The 22,274-nt window shown below is 44.9% G+C and overlaps 1 protein-coding gene across 1 annotated transcript in view; it reads right to left on the reverse strand.

Annotated features, from left to right (window-relative positions):
* The window catches only part of map6a (microtubule-associated protein 6a), a 47,100-nt gene extending 40,645 nt beyond the window's left edge, over positions 1-6,455 (reverse strand). Inside the window, exon 1 of the mRNA XM_080197986.1 lies at positions 5,839-6,455. Within this exon, the coding sequence (XP_080054112.1) occupies positions 5,839-6,042 (204 nt within the window). The 5' untranslated portion in view covers positions 6,043-6,455. The remainder of the gene's footprint in view (positions 1-5,838) is intronic.
* Between the last annotated feature and the right edge of the window lie 15,819 nt (positions 6,456-22,274).

Raw genomic sequence — 22,274 nt, forward strand, 5'->3', positions numbered from 1 at the left:
ACTTCAGATCTGTTTCATTGGCTCCAAAGCACATCCTGTGGTTATAAAAGATGCTATATAAATGCAAATCTTTCAATTTCTTTTTCAGGAATGTATATTTCTTTTCGAGAAATCCACCTCACATTCATCACTTGAAATTGTCTCCCCAAATAATACCAGATCAATAATGCACCAACCTGGGCCTCTGCCTGCTCACCTCCTTTACAAAACACAACCCCAGCTGATTAGAAAAAAGATTTGGAGCGAGATTTTCCATCCACGCTCGCCCCAAGGTCAGAAAATCCCACCGAGGTCAATGGACCTTTGCATAGTCCATGTTCCGTCTGCTACAGTTCCCATGGTGGGAGGGATGGGAACATTCCACCTAAGGTGCCTCTTACAATTTCAGGAAATTAGACATCACATTACGGCCACTTTGAAATGTTGTAATATAGAAATGAAATAAAAAATATTCATGAGTTGTGGGCTGTTGCTGGCTAGTCCAGCATTTTGTGCTCATCCCTAGGTGGCGAGCAGCCTTCTGCAGACCTTAAGCTATAGGTACACCCACAATGCTGTTGGGGAGGGAGTTCCAGGGTTTTGTCCCAGTGACAGTGAAAGAACAGCAATATATTTCCAAGTCAGAATGGTGAATGACTTGGAGGGGAAATTTTAGGTGATGGTGTTCCTATGTATCTGCTGCTCTTGTCCTTTTCATAGAATCCCTACAATGCAGAAGGAGGCCATTCAACCCATCGAGTCTGCACCAACTCTCTGACAGGACGTCTTATCCAAGCCTTCTCTCTTACCCTGTCCCCATAAAAACCATACAATTACTAACCTGAATGGCTGCAAATTGGGAGAGGAGAGTGTGCAGCGGGACCCGGTTGTCCTTGTGCACCAGTCACTGAAGGTAAGCATGCAGGTGTGGCAGGTGGTAAAGAAAGCAAATGGTATGTTGGCCTTCACTGAGAGAGGTTCAAGTACAGGACTTGGTGGATGAGGACGCTGGGAAAGGGTGTGTAGATAGTTTGAGTCATGTTGAGATCAAAAAGGAGGGGGTATTGGGGTTCTTGTGAAACATTAAGGCAGACAAGTCCCCAGAGCCTGTTGGGAAATACCCCAAAATACAGAGCGAGGCAAGGGAGGAATTTGCTGGGGCCTTGAGGGAAATCTTTGTATCCTCACTGGCTACAGGGAAGGTACAGTAAGAAGTCTCACAACACCAGGTCAAAGTCCAACCGGTTTATTTGGAAGCACTAGCTTTCAGAGTCTCAGACTCCTTCATCAGGTGAGTGAGGACTTGTGTTCACAAACAGGGCATATAAAGACACAAGTTCAATTTACAAGATAATGGTTGGAACGTGAGTCTTTACAGGTAATCACGTCTTAACGGCACACACAACATGAGTGGAGAGTGGGTTAAGCACAGGTTAAAGAGGTGTGTATTGTCTCCAGCCAGGACAATTAGTGAGATTTTGCAAGCCCAGGCAAGTAGTGGGGGTTACGGATAGTGTAACATGAACCCAAGATCCCGGTTGAGGCTGTCCTCAAGTGTGCGGAACTTGGCTGTCAGTTTCTGCTCAGCGATTTTGTGTTGTCATGTGTCGTGAGCTTGAGACGCCTCCGGAAGCTCATGCTGGCAAATAAACCTGTTGGACTTTAACCTGGTGTTGTGAGACTTCTTACTGTGCTTACCCCAGTAAGCCAGCGCCTCCACATACAGGGAGGGTCCCAGAGGATTGGAGAATAGCCAGTGTTATTCCTTTATTTAAGAAGGGTAGCAAGAATAATCCAGGTAATTACAGGCCAGTGACCTAATAATTTCTAAGGTAGGGAAATTATTGGAGAGGATTCTTCAAGACAGGATTTACTCCCACTTGGAAATAAGTGGACGTATTAGCAAGAGGCAACATGGTTTTGTGCAGGGGAGATCATGTCTCACAAACTTGATCAAGTTTTTCGAGGAAGTGCTGAAGATGATTGATGATGGTAGGACAGTGGATGTTGCCTACATGGACTTCAGTAAGGCCTTTTGACAAAATCCCTCATGGCAGACTGGTGCGGAAGGTGATGTCGCATGGGATCAGTGGTGAGCTGGCTCAGTCATAGAAGACAGAGGGTAGCAGTGGAAGATTGTATTTCTGAATGGAGGGCTGCGACAAGTGGTGTTCCTCAGGAATCAGTGCTGGGACCTTCGCTGTTTGTAATATATATAAATGATTTGGAAGAAAATGTAACTGGATTGATTCGTAAGTTTGTGGATGACACAAAGGTTGGTGGATTTGTGGATAGTGATGACGAACATCAGAGGATACAGCAGGATATAGATTGGTTGGACACTTGGGTGGAGAGATGGCAGCTGGAGTTTAATCTGGACAAATGCATTTTGGAAGGTCTAATACAGGTAGGAAATATACAGTAATTGGCAGAACCCCGAAGACTATCGATAGGCAGAGGCATCTGGGTGTACAGGTACACAGGTCACTGAAAGTAGCAATGCAGGTGGAGAAGGTAGTCAAGAAGGCATATGGCATGCTTACCTTCATTGGCTGGGACATTGAGTTTAAAAATTGGCTAGTCATGTTGCAGCTTTATAAGATCTTAATTAGGCCGCACTTGGAATATAGTGTTCAACTCTGGTCACCACACTACCAGAAAGATGTGGAGGCTTTGGAGAGGGTACAGAAAAGATTTACCAGGATGTTGCCTGGTATGGAGGGCATTAGCTATGAGGAGAGGTTGGAGAAACTTGGTTTGTTCTCATTGGTACGATAGAGGTTGAGGGGTGAACTGATAGAAGCCTACAATATTATGAGGAATATGGACAGAATGGATAGTCAGAAGCTATTTCCCAGGTTGGAAAAGTCAGTTACAAGGGGGCATAGGTTTAAGGTACGAGTGGCAAGGTTTAAAGGAGATGTACAAGGCAAGTATTTTACACAGAGGGCGGTGAGTGCCTGGAACTCACTGCTGGGGGAGGTAGTGGAAGCAGATACGATAGTGACTTTTAAGGGGCATCTGGCAAATACTTGCCTAGGATGGGAATAGAGGGATATGGTCCCCGGAAGGGGTTTTAGTTCAGTCAGGTGCAGGCTTAGAGGGCTGAAGTGCCTGTTCCTGTGCTGTAATTTTTTTTTATTCTTTACAGGAGCAGGGATGTGTTGTTGCAGTTATACAGGGCCGTGGTGAGGCCGTATCTAGAGTATTGTGTGCAATTTTGGTCTCCTTTTCCGAGGAAGGATGTTCTTGCTCTCGAGGGAGTGCAACAAAGATTTTCCAGGCTGATTCCAGGGATAGTGGGACTGATGTATGAAGAGAGATTGATTAGGTTAGGATTGTTTTCACTGGAGTTCAGATGAATGACAGTAATCTCATACGGACTTATAAAATTCTAACAGGACTTGACAGGGTCGATGCAGGGACGATATGCCCAATGGTGGGCAGTCCAGAACCAGGGGTCACAGTCTGAGGATTCAGGATTGACCATTTAGGACAGAAGTGAGGAGACATTTCTTCACCCAAAGCGTGGAATTCATTACCAGAGGAAGTAGTTGATGCCAAAACACTGAATGTACTCAAGAGGTGGCTGGATATAGTACTTGGGGTGAATGGGATCAAAGGTTATGGGGAGAAAGCAGGATTAGGCTATTGAGTTGGATGATCAGCCATGATAGTAATGAATGGCAGAGCAGGCTCAAAGGGCCAAACGGCTTCCTCCTGCTCCTATCTTCTATGTTCCTATGGCTAATCCACCTAACCTACACATCTTTGGGCACAAAGGGGCAACTTACTATGGCCAATCCACCAAACCTACAGATCCTTGGACTGTGGGAGGAAACTGGAGCACCCGGAGGAAAGCCACACAGGCAGTGGGAGAATGTGCAAACTCCATACAGTCACCCAAGGCTGCGATTGAACGCAGGTCCCAGAGCTGTGAGGCCACAGTGCTAACCACCGTGCCACCATGCTGCCGCTATTTGCTAGAAGTTATAGGTTTGGAAGGTGTGGCAAAGGAGCATTAACATGTTTCTAGGTGATTTGTGCACTGCAACCTTCTACAAACAGCAATGTGATAATGATCAGGTCACTTGTTTTAGTGAAGTGGATGAGGCGAAGTATTGGTCAGGTTACTGGCAGAACTTCCCTTCTCTCCTTCAAAGTAATGTCACCAGACCTTTTAAGTCCAACTGAGAGGACAGGCAAAGCTTCAGTTTCACGTCTCATCTGAAAGACAGCATCTCCAACAGTGCAGCCCTCCCTCTGTACTGCACTGAAACAACAGCTTAGATTTTTATGCTCAAGATGTTGGAATGGGACTCAGACCTGCTGACTCAGAGGTGAAAGAGGCACTCACCCACCACAGCTGACAATTATTGATTTGGAACAAAATTATACAATGTACTTTTTTTCTGCTGTAAAGGGATACAGGTTGGACATTGCCAACTCCGACTGCAATCTAAATGATAATGCTTAAAGAAAGTTGTTTTTTAAAATCATAATACTTGCTGCTTCAATAGATAATCACCCAGTCCTAATGAGGGAGAATGACAAAGATCAAATGATCCCATTAGGATTGTATGAATAATAAACCAGGTATTGGAGTGATAATCTCACTGAAAAGATGCTTGTCTTCACTGCAGTGCAGCTGACAGCTTCCCTGTGTTATCCGGCTCTGTAATGTCTCTGCATTGAGGCGTTGCACATCAGGTGGCATGACGCAGTTTGAGAGGGTCTTGGTCAAACAAGGGATGCAGGATCTTGATCTGAAATAAAATGAAGTGTCCATGGGCTTCAGACAATAAAGTCTTCCCAGCCCTGCTAGTGTGCTTGGTGTGAGTGGGGGAGGGGGCATTCAGCAATGTTGGAACAGTAACAGGGTGTGTACTGGATTCTGTCTACGTGTCTATGTGTGTGCCTATGTGTGTTTTTTTCTGTCTTTCTCTCTCTCATATTGAGGCGGATACTCTGCAAAGTCACTGGCTTCTTGAAAAACAATTTTGGAAGAAAACCCAGACTACAGAATCAGAATCTTTACACTGGGCAGCATCATACTGCATTCCCATTGAAATTCAATGAAGATGATTCGGTGTGTAAATCAAGTTTGGAAGAGGATTTTAGTCAAGCTTCACTTTGAAACTTACTTTGAAACTAATTTACATCAGATTAATTTATTGATATATATGTAGTTGAAAAAGACGGATAAAATGTTTAGAATTATTTTTATCTATCTATCTGTCTGTTTAACTATCTGTTCATCTATTTATCTGTTAGTCTGTTAGCCTGTTTGTTTGATTGGATATCTAAATATCTATCTATCTATCTATCTTCATATATTATTCATGTTTACATTTGCCCAGTTTTTATTTCTGTTTCGATCCGGTGACCCTCCTCCACTGGCTGTGCAGTCTCCATTTAATGAATATTAAAAAGCCCATTTTAATGAGGGAAGGGGGTCACTGGGTCGCACATCCAGAATGTGAACAACGCCAGGCTGGAGTAAGCAGCAAGGAAGTACTTGAAAGGACGCGACAATAAGGGAGGGAGGGAAGGAGGTGTGGAGAGTAGTGGGAACCACATCTGCTGCTTGGAGACAATGTGCCTTGAGACTGGGGGGCACACCAAGGGTATTCTCAGGGACTTTACATTGTGTTGCCAAGGGTTACACAGAGTGCTGGGGCCCACAATCTGAGTCAGGGATTAATCCCCGTGTAAAATCTAATGCTGACTTTAACCCTGCAAGAGTCCGGGCAGAGATGGCACTGCAGCTCAGAGTATAACCACACGGTCTCACCATTAAAGGTTGCATTTTTAATATATAAATTTCTTTTTGAAAGAAAGATCATTTAGAAATAGTACCTCGGTAGTCTTGGCAACAGAATCTTGGTCGCCCCCAGAAGGTTGCGCGTCGATGCCTGGGGCTCGGAATTGGTGGTGGGGAGTCGCCCCATCGGTGACCTCGGAATATTTGGTGAAAACCAGAGGCACAGCAATGTCAGCCTTGTCCAGCTGGTTCCAGAAGCGAGCGATGCAGCACGCCCGGCTGATGCACGGCCAAGCCATCTCTGTCCAAGGTGCTGAAACTCCCTGTTCCCTGTCCACGGTGCTGAAACCCTCCCTTTCGCTCTCCAAGGTGCTGAAACCCTCCCTTTCGCTCTCCAAGGTTCTGAAACCCTCCCTCTCGCTCTCCAGCTGAGCTGATCTGCTGAAACCCACCAAAAACACCTCCGCCCCAACGTCCTGCAATTGTTATATAGACAATCTATTATTGATTTTGCTTAATCTCTTTGCCGTGAATCGTTTTCCATCTACAGCACTGCTCTGATGCCGAGAGGAAATCGCTCAAAGGATGGACTGGGCACTTTCGCTCACAGAGGTAGAAAAAGACATGTCCACTCGCAAGGACCCCACCCTCTCTGCTTCTAACATCCTCGATCTCAAGCTGTTCGACGGGGAATTGGAGCCAAAGAAAACCTTTTCCCTCCCCGCCGCCAGCACAAGCTGTGTGGCTGCAGAGATGGAGGGAGGGGGGAGGGAGGGGAGGAAGAGAGAGAGAGAGAGAGAGACAAGCCCTTTAACTGTTTGTTGTCCAGATTGCCGTCAAGTCATCACAACAGCACAGAATCTCTTAATAACATGAAGCCTCCTCCTTTAACAGGAAGAATAATTGGATTTACATAGAACAAGCTGCTGGAAACATACAGTCAGCGTCTGAAAGCAGCTGGCAACCTTTATTGTTAATAGGATAGAGATACAGCATTGAAAGCCTAGTTTTTATTCACTCACACCTTCTGTGCACTTCCAGCATATTTTTTTACCACTGGTATTTTATGGAATCACAGAACCATACACATAGAACAAAACCACTCGGCCCCTGGAGCCTCTGCTGGCTCTTTAAAAGTGTTATCCCATCAATTCCGCTCACACAGATTTCTTCCCTATAGCGTTGCAAAATTTTCCTTTTCAAGTTATGATTTATATTTTTGTTTATTAGTGTCACAAGTAGATTTATATACACTACTGCAATGAAGTTACTGTGAAAATCCCCTAGTCATCACACTCTGGCACCTGTTTGGGTGCACTAAGGGATAATTTAGCATGGCCAATGAACCTAACCAGCACATCTTTCAGATTGTGGGAGGAAACTGGAGCACCCGGGGGAAATCCATGCAGAGATGGTGAGAAAATGCAGACTGTGCACAGACAGTGACTCAAGCCAGGAACTGAACTCAGCGCCCTGGCCGCTTTTGCACCCAAAAACGGGTGCAACATGATGGTAAAATCGGGCCCTGAGTCTAAACTAGGAACTATAAGTTGGAATACTTATTTCAACATCAAAACATGTACAAAAAAGAGGGAAATAAATATTGGACAATGAGAGAGATAGAAAAAAGGGACCAAAAGAAAAAGTAAAGAAATACAATTTATGTAAGTTATTATTTTTAAAAATGTCAATAATAATTAAAATCCAAACGAATGGAACGTGACACCAGTAGAAGTTAATTTCCATTGCCAGAGTGTACTTGGCAGTAACTATGACTAATCATCACATCAGTGATTTACACTGAAATAAACATGCCCTTTCTTTTCCTGGTGAGTTTACATACAAACAGAAAGTTGGAGGAGACCCTTCAGCCCCTTGAGACTGCTCTGCCATTTAATAAGATCATGGCTGATCGGGTAAGTTAGGAAGTTCAGGATCCAATTGCAGAAGGAGATGCCGACCGAGGTCCAGGCCTTGGGGTTTGAAGATGAGTTTCGTGGGAATAATAGTGTTGAAGGCTGAGCTGTTGTCAATAAATGGGAGTCTGACTTAGGTGTCCTTGTTACCTAAGTGTTCCAGGGTTGAGTGCAGGACAAGGGAGATGGCGTCTGCTGTGGACCTGTTGCAGCGGTAGGCAAACTGTAGTGGATCCAGGTAGTCCAGGGGCTGGAACTGATTCGTGTCATGACTAACTTTTCAAAGTACTTCAAATTGCTTGATAGAGCGGACGCAGCATGGTTTCATTAAAGGGAAGTCGTGTCTGACAAATTTACTGGAGTTCTATGAGGATGCTATTCGGATTGGTGGATGGTGACTAGTGGAGTGCCCCAGGGATCGGTGCTGGGGCCTCAGCTTTTTACCATTTATATAGATGATCTGGAGGAGGGAACCGAGTGTAGGGTGTCGAAATTTGCTGATGACACCAAGATTGGGGGAACGGCAAATTGTGCGGAGGGTGTGGAGAGTCTGCAGAAGGATTTAGATAGGCTGGGCGAATGGGCCAGGAAATGGCAAATGGAATTTAATGTTGGCAAGTGTGAGGTGGTCCACTTTGGTAGGAATAATGGTAGGAAGGACTATTACTTACGTGGCGAAAAACTGCAGCAGGCGACGGTGCAGAGGGACCTCGGGGTCCTTGTGCATGAGTCGCAAAAACCCAGCTTGCAGGTGCAGCAGGTGGTCAGGAAGGCGAATGGGATGCTGGCCTTCATAGCGAGGGGGATTGAATATAAAAGTAGGGAGGTCTTGCTGCAGCTATATAGGGCATTGGTGAGGCCACAGCTGGAGTACTGTGTGCAGTTTTGGGCGCCGCACCTGCGCAAAGATATTTTGGCCTTGGAGGGAGTGCAGAGGAGGTTTACTAGGCTGATACCGGAGTTGAGGGGGTTGAGCTATGAGGAGAGGCTGAATAAACTGGGCTTGTACTCGTTGGAGTTTAGAAGAATGAGGGGAGATCTCATTGAGACGTATAAGATGATGAATGGGATGGATAGGATAGAGGTGGAGAGACTCTTCCCGCTCAAAAAAGACAGTAGGACTAGGGGGCACAGCCTCAAGATAAAAGGGGGGCGGTTTAGAACAGAGTTGAGGAGGAACTTCTTCACTCAAAGGGTGGTGAATCTCTGGAATTCTCTGCCCGTTGAAGTGGTGGAGGCTGCCTCGCTAAATATTTTTAAGACGCGGGTTGATGGGTTTTTGATAAGAGAGGGGATTAAGGGTTATGGGGAGAGGGCGGGAAGGTGGAACTGAGCCACGACAGATCAGCCATGATCTTATTGAATGGCGGGGCAGGCTCGAAGGGCTAGATGGCCTACTCCTGCTCCTATTTCTTATGTTCTTATGTTCTTAAAGAGCAAAGAACAAAGAACAGCACAGCACAGGAAACAGGCCATTCGGCCCTACAAGCCCACGCCGCCCATTTTCACACTCAGTCCATGACTTCATAATGGATGTCAGAGTCACTGGCCCATAGTCATTAAGGCATGTTGCTTGGTTTTTCTTAGGTACCAGGATGATGGTCATCTTCTTAAAGCAGATAGGGACCTCAGATTGTTGTAAAGAGAGATTGAAGATGTCTGTGAATACACTGCCCCGCGCCCCCCACCAGCTGATCCACGCAGGATCTGAGTGCACATCCTGATACCCTATCTGGGCCAGTCACTTTCCATGGGTTGACCTTCTAGAAAGCTGCTCTGACATCTGCAACGGTGACCCCAAATAAAGTTCACCCAGGACTTCCAGGGTGGAGGGCAAGCTTTCACTGACCTCTTGCTCAAAACAGGTGTAGAATGCATTGAGTTCATCAGGGAGGTGTGCGTTGGAGCCGGTGATTTTACATGCCTTCATCTTGTAGCCAGTTATGTCTGGCAGACATTGTCATAGTCAGCGGGGGTCAGTCTGGCCAGCCTGGGACGCTAGCTTGGTCTGGCACTGCCTTTTGGCATCTTTGATGGGTCTCCTTAGATCGTATCTGGCTTTCTCAGTGTCGCCTGAATTGAATGCCTCAGACCTGGACTTCAGCAAACTGTGGATATCCATGTGCATCCATCGTTTACAGTTGGGGAACACACGGATTTGTTTCTTCGGTACACAGTTGTCTGCACACTTACTAATGAAGTCAGTCACTTGTTATGTGGCGTACTCGTTCAGGCTGGTCACAGAGTTTTTAAATACTGACCAGTCCACTGACTCTAAGCAGCCTCATAGGAGATTATTCGATTCCTCACACCAACATTGCACGGCTCTCTTTGATGGATTCTCCTGTTTCACTTTTTGCTTGTAAGCCGGGAGCATTTGTAATTAGGGTGGGGGATGGGGTGGGGGCAATTCTCCCATCCTGCTGCGCTAATTTATTAGCCTGGCAGGCCAGGAGAATTGCGTGTCAGCTGATTCACGGGATTCGCACATGTGCTCCCACCACACGTGCATCTCCGAGTGCTGGATATCCAGCGCCATCTGAGCCACACTGTAAACGGGCGGGAACAAAAGGGAAGTCATTTACATATGTTTTTAACCTTGTTTTAATGAGATTAGCAGCCCCAGGATTGAATTCTCTGAGCCCTCTAGTATCTCCCACCCCATCAGGAGTGTTTCACTCCAGCAGGGTTCAGACTAGCTCCCCACTTTTGGGGAACTAGTGGGACGATCCTGCTGGAGTGAAGGGGGGCAATTGGGGCCCCTGAGGGGCTTGGGCAACAAGGGGTTGGTGGCCCCAGGACATGGGCACCATGGCAGTGCCAGCCTGTGTGCCTGGGATTGTCCAAGGGGCAAAGTGCCTTTGTCCAGGGGGCACCTTGGCACAGCCTATTAGACATCAGGCACTGCCAAGGAAATGGAGCCTAGGGGGTGGGACCTATGGGACTGGGCCAGCTGGGGTGGGGTGTAGGGGGCGATCAGCAAGGGTGGGAGATCCCACTGCCATTCTGCACTGTGATCGGTTGGGGCTGGAGGGAGGCCAGCGATCGTGGTAGCCTGGGAGGGTATGATCTGCTGGGGGTGTGTTGGGAATGCTCTGCCTAGCAAGGGGTGGTCTGCTGGGGGTGGGGGGGGGCGCGGAGTGGTAATGACTGCTGGAGCATGGGGATCTGGAGATCAGGGTACTCCAGGATGGGGACAGGGGTATGGGGGAGGAGTGGTGCGGGGGACAGCGGGGATTGTGGCTGGCCCGGGAATGCTTGTGGGGGCATCTATCAGGCTGTGGAGGTGTTGGGAGGGGCTAAACTGTGGGGGTCCTGGACTGGCCAGTGATTGAGCTGGCCAGCAAACTGTAGGCGGACAGATAGGGGCCATTGCGCATGCACAGAAGCCCAGAACAGTTAGCCTCCGGCTTGAAAGCCTCCACCCCCCTCCCCCACCCTGCTGGAGCTTTTAATGATTGCAACCACGACATTGCACAAGAGTGTGGGAGATTTGAGTGTGAAACTGCACTGAAAAAACTGGTGTGACTTGTGCCAGTTTCTCCAAAAATTCAAGGCTTAGAACTTTTTTGGGAGAATTGTAGCCTAGATTCCATTGCACCTCTGAGCTTTGCAATCACCATTTAGACAATAGGCTTCTCTTTTATTCTTCCTGCCAAAATGGACAATTTTATATTTTCCGAAAGTATACTCCATTTGCCAGATTTTTACTCACTCACTTAACCTATCTAAATGTTTTTGTAGCCTCCTTAAGTCAAAGAACAAAGAACAATACAGCACAGGAACAGGCCCTTCGGCCCTCCAAGCTTACACTGCCCATGTTGCCCGACTGAACTAAAGCCCCTTACCCCTCCAGGGACCATATCCCTCTATTCCCATCCTGTTTGTGTATTTGTCAAGATGGCCCTTAAATGTCACTATCGTATCTGCTTCCACCAACTCCCCCGGCAGTGAGTTCCAGGCACGCACCACCCTCTGTGTAAAAAACTTGCTTCATATATCTTTAAACCTTACCCCTCGTGCCTTAAACCTAAATCCTTAAATCCTCTTCGCAACTTATTTTCCTACCTAGTATTTGTGTCATCATTTGACAACCGTTCAATCCATCCTTTCATCCAACTCATTGATGTAAATTGTAAACAGTTGAGGTCCCAGCACTGATCCCTGTGGCAAACCACTCGTCACGTCTTGCCAACTTGAAAAATATCCATTATGTCTATTCTCTGCTTCCTGTTAGGCAGCCAATCTTCTATCCATGCCAATACCCTCTAAACAATGATATAGATTTAGGATATTTCTAGTTTTATTTTCTGCAATAACCTTTAATGTGGCACCTTATCAAATACCTTCTGGAAATCTAAATACAGTACATTCACTGGTTCCCCTTTATCCACAATACATGTTACACCCTCAAAGAACTCCAATAGATCGGTTAAACATGATTTCACTTACACAAAATTTATTCGCGTGCCTTGCTATAACTTTTTTAATAATAGTTTCTAACATTTCCCCTATGATAGATGTTAGGCTAACTGGCCTGTAGTTTCTGTCTCCTTCCATTTTTGAATGGAGAGAGACATTTGCTATCTTCCATTCTAATGGCACCTTCCCTGAATCTAGGGAGTTTAAGAAAATTAAAACCAATGCATCAATTTTCTCATGAGTCATTACTTTGGACTTGGGCACTTGCCAGGCTCCAGCTTCAATGATTTACTTAATACCACTTTTCTGGTGATCGTACTTTTCCTGAGGTGGCGGATGGAGTTTAATGCGGAGAAGTGTGAGGTAATCCATTTCGGTAGGAATAACAGATGTGTTGAGTATAGGGCTAACGGGAGGACTTTGAATAGAGTGGAGGAGCAGAGGGATCTAGGTGTATGTGTACATAGATCCCTGAAAGTTGGGAATCAAGTAGATAAGGTTGTTGAGAAGGCGTACGGTGTCTTGGCGTTTATTGGTAGGGGGATTGAATTTAGGAGTCGCAGCGTCATGTTGCAACTGTACACAACTCTGGTGCGGCCGCACTTGGAGTACTGTGTGCAGTTCTGGTCCCCACATTACAGGAAGGATGTGGAGGCTTTGGAGAGGGTGCAGAGGAGGTTTACCAGGATGTTGCCTGGTATGCAGGGGAGGTCCTATGAGGAGAGACTGAGGGATTTGGGGTTGTTTTCACTGGAAAGAAGGCGGCTAAGAGGGGATCTTATAGAAACATATAAGATGATTAGAGGTTTAGATAGGGTGGATGGTGATAGCCTGTTTCCTCGGATGGAGAAATCTAGCACGAGGGGGCATGGCTTTAAATTAAGGGGGGGTAGTTATAGGACGGATGTCAGGGGCAGGTTCTTTACCCAGAGGGTGGTGAGGGACTGGAATGCCCTGCCTGCTGCAGTTGTAAATGCGCCTAGTTTGGGGGCGTTTAAGAGATTGGTGGATAGGTTTATGGACGAAAAGGGATTGGTTTAGATTAGTGGGTCAATGTTTTTTTTTAGAAAAATAAGACTGGTCGGCGCAACATTGTGGGCCGAAGGGCCTGTTCCGCGCTGTAATGTTCTATGTTCTATGTTCTATGTTCACTCCCTTCCAGTTCCTGATTTATTGCTGTTCTAGGATGTCATGAAAAGTGATGCAAAATACCTGTTCAATTCATGTACCATCTCCTTGCTTTTCATTATCAAGTCTCCAGACTCATTTTCCATAGGGCCAACATTCACTTTGTTACCTCATTTCTTATTTAAATATATATATAGAAATTCTTACTATCTGTTTTTGTAAGTTGGGCTGACTTTCTTTCATACTCTAATTTTCCCTCCTTAGTAATCCTTTTAGTAATCATTTGATGTTCCCTACATTCCGACCAATTCTCTGATATGCCACTTATCCGCATAATTATATGGTTCTTCTTTAAGTTTGATACATTCTTTAACCTTTCTAATTAACCATGCTTGACATGTCAATCCTGTGGACTTCTTATTTTTAGAATATTTCTATTCTGTGTATTCCAAAATATTCCCTTAGATGTTTGCCACTGAATCTCTACTGACCTCTCCTGTAACATAATTTGCCAATTCACTTTAGCTAGCTCTGCCCTCACAACTACCCTTATTTAAATTTAAAAACATAGTCTAGGACCCTCTGCTCTCTCCCTCACCTGAGTGCAAAATTCAGTCATATTATGGCTCCTGCTAACTAGGGAGGCTTTCACAATGAAATCATTAATTTATCCAATCTCAGTCTTGAGTCTTGATTAACGAGGAGGTGAAAGGTTATCAGGAATGTAGGGTTGAGGTTACAATCAGATCAGCCAGGATCTAATCGAATGGTGGAGCAGGCTTGAAGGGCCAAGTGGTCTACTCCTGCTCCTAATTTGCATTTTCATATGTACGTATGTTTGTTTTGCACAATACCAGATCTAGCTTGGCCTGCTCTCTGGTTGGCTGCAGGATATGGTTTTCTAAGAAACTATCCTGGAAACATTCAATTAACTCCACATCTTGGCTATCAGTTATGCTGCTGCAGTATCAACAGGGATACCGGCTATAGGCAAAGTGGCACCGATAAATGGAAGGGACTGCTAAAACAAATCTTGCACTAGAAACATGACACAAATATGTTTCTTGAAGGCACAGTATTGTCACATTTAAAAATCTATTTTAATCTCATTCATCTCCTCTACTTACACAAGAACGTTATATCAAACATCCACATCAAATTACATTTTAGAGTTGGGCTTTTATGTAATATTATTTTACAGTAAATCAGTTCTTCAGTGTAAGGCTCACAGCAAAATCACTGATGAGATGAAATCAGGGATACAAATTGTATTAAAAAATAATAATACATCTTGGGATTGTGTAAAATTTTAATGTGTTTTTTTTCAGAGGAGTTCACTGATTGTTTAAATCACAATGACTGGTTGAATCTTTTGTTACTCCTTGAATATATTTTTGCTGTGCAGCTGGAAAATGTTATTTTTCTAAATTTTCTTTTGTCAGCCTTGAACCCTCTTCCCTCCTCCAATTATATCATCTCCCCCCTCAACCAAGTTGCCTGGACTTTATGCACAAGCCAAGCGAGTGAGTGTTGGAAGGCTATTTGAGTATGTGGGGCATCACAATTAATTCCAGTCTGGTTCTCACGCATCAATCAAACACACACATTCTTTTCAATGATCAGGAAGAAAGTGGGGGCTTATTTCCCTCAGCCCAATAAAGGGCCAGAAAGTCCATCGACCCCAAACATTGAGCTGATCGAAGTCATTGCCAGCCAGGAATCAAATCAAACATTTAGCATTGACAGTGGCTCAGTGGATCAGTCTCACCTTTGAGTCAGAGGGTTGCAGGTTTCAATCCCACTTTACAAATCTGAGCACAACATCTGGGCTGACATGCCTGTGCAGTACTGAAGGAGTGTTGCACCATTGGAGGATTAGATATTAAACCAAGGCCACCTCTGTTTTTGGAATTGGATGTGGAAGCTCCCATAAGATTACTTGGAGGCATTAATTGCCTGTCCACCACCATCTACAAGTCAGGAGTGTGATGGAATAGTCTTCACTTCCCTGGATGGACTCAAGAAGCTTAACACCATCCAAGACAAAATGGCCCACTTGATTGGCACCACATCCACAAACATTCACTCCCTCTACCTTTGGCATTGTGGGTCCAGCCCACAGCAGGTGGACTGCAGTGTTTCAAGAAGCGAGCTCACCAACACCTTCTCAAGGCCAACTAGGTATTGGCAATAAATGTTGGTCAGCCAGTGATGCCCATGTCCCACAATTGAATAGATAAAAATCAACATCATAAGATTACCTGGTCATTATCACATTGTTGGAAGTGGGAGCTTGCTGTACACAGATTAGTTGACTGTTACCTACATTACAACTGTGAGGTTTTAACTAAAGTGCTTCCTGTGTTGTAAATCATTTGTGATTTCCTGAGGCCAGAAAAATAGATTCATAGATAAAGAAAATGATTTGTATTTATACCATATAAGTGCAAATGTTTTCTTTTCTCCTTCTTTGTATGGATTTGCCCTGTTCCAGCTCAACCTTTGGGAAAGGAGGTATTTAAAGATTTAAATCTTCGAGGAAAAGAGACTAAGGTGAGATTGAGTATGTGAGTTGAGCGTTTTTAGATTCTCTGTAAGTCACAATGAATTCAGATCATGTTTGTTTAGAGGAAATGACTGGTCTTGAGGAAGAATATTGCATGAATGAAACATCACTCCAGTAATCAATTATTCAAGCAGATTGATCCCTATATATACAGCTACTCTTAAAGAGGCAGTGCACTGATTTTCTTGATCAAAATCTTTGGCATATGATGAATATGAATGTACGCCACTGCATTCTTTTGTAAGACTACAAGAGTTGATTTCCTGGACCTGAATCATTGGTGGAAAGTCAAGCCCACCGGCAGAAGGTTGCAGACAGCACACGCACACCACTGACCAGAATGTGTTGTTGTGAGTGAGAAATGAAATGACTGAGGGAGTGCTGCATGGTCAAAGGTGCAATTAGTAAATTAAATTTTTTCCTTCAATCAACATGAACCAAACATTATTCTCAATTCATTTACACGATAAAGCCATTGCTGCCTAAGCCAACATTGATTTCCCATCCCTAATTGCCCTTGAGATGGTGGTAGTGAGCTGATTACTTGAGTACAACTGAATGACTTGCTTGACCATTTTGGAGGATGGTTAAGAGTCAGCTGGGTGGCTGTGGGTACAGAGCTGCAAATAAGCCAGAGTGGGTAAGGACCACAGATTTCCTTCCCAAAAGGCAACTGTAAACTGGAGGCAGTTTTATAACAATCCAGTAGTTTCATTGTCACCAATATTGACTTTTATTCCAGATTTAATTTCACTAAATTAAGGCTGGGGGGAAGGGGGGAACTCATGAGGAGGGAAAAAGAAGAACAGCATTTATTGCCCACCTATAGTTGCCCCCAGGTTGGAAGCAATCCCCCTCCTCCCCACCCCCACCTTCCTGCTCCTCCACATCCCACCCAAGAGCAAAGCTTGTTCAATTTTGGGTATCTCCCACACCGGCTCCCATGATTTATCATCTGCCCAGCAGCCTAACAATTGAGACTGGGTGGTCAATGGCCCTGATGTGAACTTGAGGGTCTTGGGTGAGGCGAGGCTGGGTTTCCCCTTCAGTCTTGCCACCCCCATCCCGACATAAAATCCCAACCAGGGCATGGTGGGCAACATCGCAGCAGGCATTCTGTCTGTGCTATTTTACACTCCCTCTGCCTTATAACCCTATGGTCTCTGGCCATTATCCAGTCATTATTACATTACTGTTTGTGCACGTTTGCTATGAGTGAATTTCCTGCATTGCTACAATGATTACACATTGGTCAGATAGCTTTCTGGACCTCATAGGGTTGTACAAATGTATTCTATATTGTGCTCTTAGGCTAATCGGTTTCCACCAAATTGACACTATTTCTTCCCTGAATCTGACTGAGTAGGGTCCCATTCGTAGACATGCAGGGTAAAATAGGTGTAGGGTGATGCGGCGGCACGGGCTCGTTGGGCCGAAGGGCCTGTTTCCCGTGCTGGGTTGTTCTTTGTTCTTTGTTCTTTGTATTCCACCCGAGATGTGCAGGAGGGGGTTTAGCATCCGTCAGTGATTTTAAACTGCATCAAATTCAATGCCTTGTTCATCCTACGGGTGGGGAGAGGGGTCTTTCCAATGCCATGCCTCATATTGAATAGCTTTTAAATCCCCTGGGTCTAGGTAAGTGGGATGTGTCCCTACAGGGAGACACTACGCTCTACATATCAAGCAAACATAAAGCCTACTTAAGTGGATTCTCAGTCCTCTGGTTTAGGGGCTCTTAAAGCTCATTGTGTTTTAGTCAGACTGCACCCAGGAGAATTCCAATTACCCTCATCACTCACACTCAACTGTCACCCCTAGCAACGTGTGGCAACCATTAGCTCGCAAAAAAAAAATTCCCTGTTAATTATTTGTTTTCCATCTGGTACAGACTGAGTGGGGGAGGGGGAGAAAGGGGACTGTAGTTTTCCGCTTCCCAAAGCAGCTGCTTCTTATTTTATCTCACTCGTGTGCCCACGTGTATCTTTGTTTGCCTGCATGTGTGTGTTTGAGTGTGTCTGTTTGAGTGTGTGGGTGTTTGAATGTGCAGGTGTTTGAGTATGTGGCTATTTGAGTGTGTCTGTGTTTGAGTGTGTTTGTGTTTGTGGTTGTTTGTGAGTGTGTGCATGACTGTGTGTTTGTGCGCATTTGTGTCATTGTATGTGTTATTGTGTGCATGAGTGTGTTTGTGTGTGTGTGTGTGTGTGTGAGAGAGTGTGTGAGTGAATGAGTGTGTGTACATTTGTGTTTGTGTTGTGTATGTATTTTTTGCTTTGCGCCTTGTATATGTGTTGTGTGTGAAGGAATGATTTGTGTATTTGTGTGAGTATATATGTTGTGTGAAGGAGTGAGTTTCGTATGTGTGTGTATATATGTGTTGTGTGTGTGAACGTGAGTTGTGTATATGTGTGTATATATGTGCTGTGTTTGAAGGTTTGAATTGTGTATTTGTATGTGTGCATATGTGTTGTGTGTGAATGTGTTTGTTGTGTATTTGTGTTGTATATATGTTCTGTGTGTGTGAATGTGTGAATTGTGTATTTCTGTGGGTGTATATGTATTGTGTATGTGTATATGCGAATTGTGTATTTGTGTGTGTATATATGTAATGTGTGTATATGTGTTGTGTGTGTATATGTCATAGAATCATAGAGTCATAAAGGTTTACAGCATAGAAACAGGTCCTTCGCCAACTTGTCCATGCTGCCCTTTTTTTTAAACCCCTAAGCAAGTCCCAATTACCCACATTTTGCCCATATCCCCCTAGAGGCAGCACAGTGGTTAGCACTGCTGCCTCACAGCACCAGGGTCCCAGGTTCAATTCCAGGCTCCAGTCACTGTCTGTATGAAGTGTGCTCCTTCTCTCCATGTCTGTGCAGGTTTCCTCCGAGTGCTCTGGTTTCCTCCCACACTCTAAAGATGTGTGGGTTAGGTTGATTGGCTATGATAAATTGACCCTTAGTGTCAGGGGGATTAGCAGGATAAATGCTTGGGGTTACAGGAATAGGGACTGGGTGGGATTGTGGTCAGTACAGACTTGATGGGCTGAATGGCCTCCTTCTGTACTGTAGGGACTCTATGACTCTATATCCATCTTACCCATGTAACTGTCTAAATACTTTTTAAAAGACAAAATTGTACCCACCTCTACTACTACCTCTGGCAGTTTGTTCTAGACACCCGCTGCCCTATATGTGAAAAAATTGCCCCTCTGGGCCCTTTTGCATCTCTCCCCCCTCACTTTAAACCTATGCCTTCTAGTTTTAGACTCCCCTATTTTTGGAAAAAGATATTGACTATCTAGCTAATCTATACCTCTTGTTATTTTATAGACCTCTATAAGCTCGCCCCTCAGCCATCTGCGCGCTGGAGAAAAAAGTCCCAGTCTATCCAGCCTCTCCTTATAACTCAAACCACCAAGTCCCAATAGCATCCCAGAAAATCTTTTTTGCACTTTTTCTAGTTTAATAATATCCTTTCTATAATAGGGTGACCAGAACTGTACACAGTATTCCAAGTATGGCCTCGTCAATGTCTTGTACAACTTCAACAGGATGTCCCAGCTCCTGTATTCAATGTTCTGACCAATGAAACCAAGCATGCTGAATGCCTTCTTCACCACTCTGTCCAGCTGTGACTCCACTTTCACGAAGTGTTGTGTGTGTGTGTATGGGTTATGTTTGAATGTTTGAGTTGTGTATTTGTGTGTGTGTATATGTGTTGTGTGTGTGAATGTTTGAGCTGTGTATTTGTGTGTGTGTATATGTGTTGTGTGTGTGAATGTTTGAGTTGTGTTTTTGTGTGTGTGTGTATATATGTTGTGCGTACGAATGTTTGAGTTGTGTATTTGTGTGTGTGTATATGTAGGTTTGTTGTCTCTTGTTATCTGTCTCTGTGCATTTTCTGTCTCTGTCTTGCTCTGTCCACCTCTCTCTCTCTATGTCTTTCCCTCTACCTCTCTCATTCTTTCTATCCATCTCTCTATGTCTCTCTGTACGTCTGTCTCTGCTATCAGACAGAGTCTGATGCCATGTTACAGAAGGAGATATTTTGACATACGACCAAAGCTTGATCAAAGTTCAGGGATGAGAGTGAGGTGAAAAGCAGGAGAAGTTTAGGGAGAGATTTCCCAAATGTAGTTAGCACAAAGCACAGTCCAAATGGTGGAGCGATTAAAATTGTGGATTTTCAAGGGGTCAGAATTGGGCGAGTACAAAGAACTCAGACTCTCAGAGTTGTGGGACTGGAGGAGTTTACAGCTACGAGGAGGGGTGAAGTCACAGAGATTTTTGAACATGAGAATGAGAATTTGAAGACAAAGGAATTGCCGGACTGGAAGTTTTAAAGTTTATTTATTAGTGTCACAAATAGGCTTGCATTAACACAGCAATGGAGTTACTGTGAAATTCTCCTAGTCTCCAAACTCTGGCACCTATTCGGGTACACTGAGGGAGAATTTAGCATGGTCAATACTCCTAACCAGCACATCTTTCCGACTGCGAGAGGAAACCCACGCAGACACAGGGAGAACGTGTAGACTCCACACAGACAGTCACCAAAACCAGGAATCGAACCCGGGTCCCTAGCACTTTTGAGGCAGCAATGCTAACCACTAAGACACTATGTTGCCCTAATGGAGACCAATGGATGTGAGCAAACACTTTCTCTGACCAGCTGCGCTGTTTGTATAGTTGGATTTTTCTTCACAAATCTCTCAGACGGAAACAATAGTCTCCTGGTTGCTGTGAGCTCCAGTCAAATCTGATGTGAAATGGGGGCTTTTTCTGATAGGGGCCCAAGACTGTGCAAAGAGAAGTGAAGAAAGCAATGATCCTTGGGTTACAACAATCCGTCTTGAATCTTCCTCTCGTAACCTACAAAATAAAAACACTCTGACAAGGAGCCTGTGGCTGCTTCTGTTTATATCATTCACATTCCTTCCTATCCTTTTGTTATTGCAACACCATGAGTTCATCAGAAACAAAAGCAGGTCAGTTATTTGGCATCTCGAAACTGCAATTCCCCCCGCCCCCACATCACCTCCCCCCCCACCTCACCCACTCCCACCCCCATTCAATACAATCATGGCTGATCTATCTCAACTCTACCTTCCAACTCTATCCCCAAATCCCAGATTCCCACCATGCCCAGCAGTGTCTCTTTGATTTGATTTGATTTGATTTATTATTGTCACATGTATTAAGACACACTGAAAAGAATTGTTTTTTGCGTGCTATATAGACAGAGCATACCGTTCATAGAGAAGGAAAGGACAGAGTGCAGAATGTAGTGTTACAGTCATAGCTAAGGTGTAGAGAAAGATCAACTTAATGCGAGGTAGGTCCATTCAAAAGTCTGACGGCAGCAGGGAAGAAGTTGTTCTTGAGTCAGTTGGTATGTGACCTCAGGCTTTGGTACCTTTTTCCGATGGAAGAAGATGGAAGAGAGAATGTCTGGGGTGTGTGGGGTCCTTAAGTATGCTGACTGCTTTCCCAAGGCAACAGGAAGTGTAGACAGAATCAATGGATGAGAGGTTGAGTTGAGTGATGGACTGCGCTTCGTTTGTGACCCTTTGTAGCTTCTTGCGGCCTTGGGCAGAGCAGGAGCCACACCAAGCTGTGATACATCCAGAAAGAATGCTTTCTATGGCACATCTGTAAAAGTTGGTGAGAGTCGTAGCTGACATGCCAAATTTCTTTCATCTTCTGAGAAAGTAGAGCCGTTGATGGGCTTCCTTAACAATAATGTCGGCACTGGGGGGGACCGGGACAGGTTGTTGGTGATCTGGACACCTAAAAACTCAAAGCTCTTGCCTATTTCATCCCTGTTGATCTCTCCATCCCTAAGGTGAAAATACTCAACAATACAGTGCCCATTGCTCTCTCAGGTAGAGAATTCTAAAAGTCGCAATCCTCAGGGTGAAGAACTTTCTCCCCATCTCACTACTAAATGGTTGACATCTTATCCTGTGTGTGTTGATTTGCTATATTTCTATAGGCAGCACGGTGTCACAGTGGTTAACGCAAATGGCTCATTGTGCCAGGGACCCAGGTTCAATTTGCCTCAGATGACTGTACGTTCTTCCCTTGTCTGCAAGGGTTTCCGCTGGGGCTCCAGTTTCCTCCCACAATCCAAAGATGTGCAGGTTAGGTGGATTGGGCATGCTAAGTTGGCCCATAGTGTCCATAGATTTCCAGTTTAGGGAGATCAGCCATGCTAAATTGCCCCTTTATGTCCAAAGGTGCGTCTGTTAAACCATGGTAAATGTGCAGGTTTAGAGAGACTGGGGGGAGATGGTGCATAAGGTGCTCTGTCAGAGAGTTAGTGTAGACTTGATGGGCCAAATGGCCTCCTTCTGCAATGAACAGATTCTATGGTGATTCTATGTAGATCCAACACTGCACGCTCTGAAACTGCACTGGGTGGGAGGTGGTGGGAAGACACAGTTTATCTGCTCTTCCCCTGCTGGGAGATTAGCAGATCCTCAGGGTAGTCTTATTAA

This window comes from Carcharhinus amblyrhynchos, chromosome 10 (assembly GCF_965287045.1).
Source record: "Carcharhinus amblyrhynchos chromosome 10, sCarAmb.v2.hapA, whole genome shotgun sequence".
In the NCBI taxonomy this organism is placed as follows: domain Eukaryota; kingdom Metazoa; phylum Chordata; class Chondrichthyes; order Carcharhiniformes; family Carcharhinidae; genus Carcharhinus; species Carcharhinus amblyrhynchos.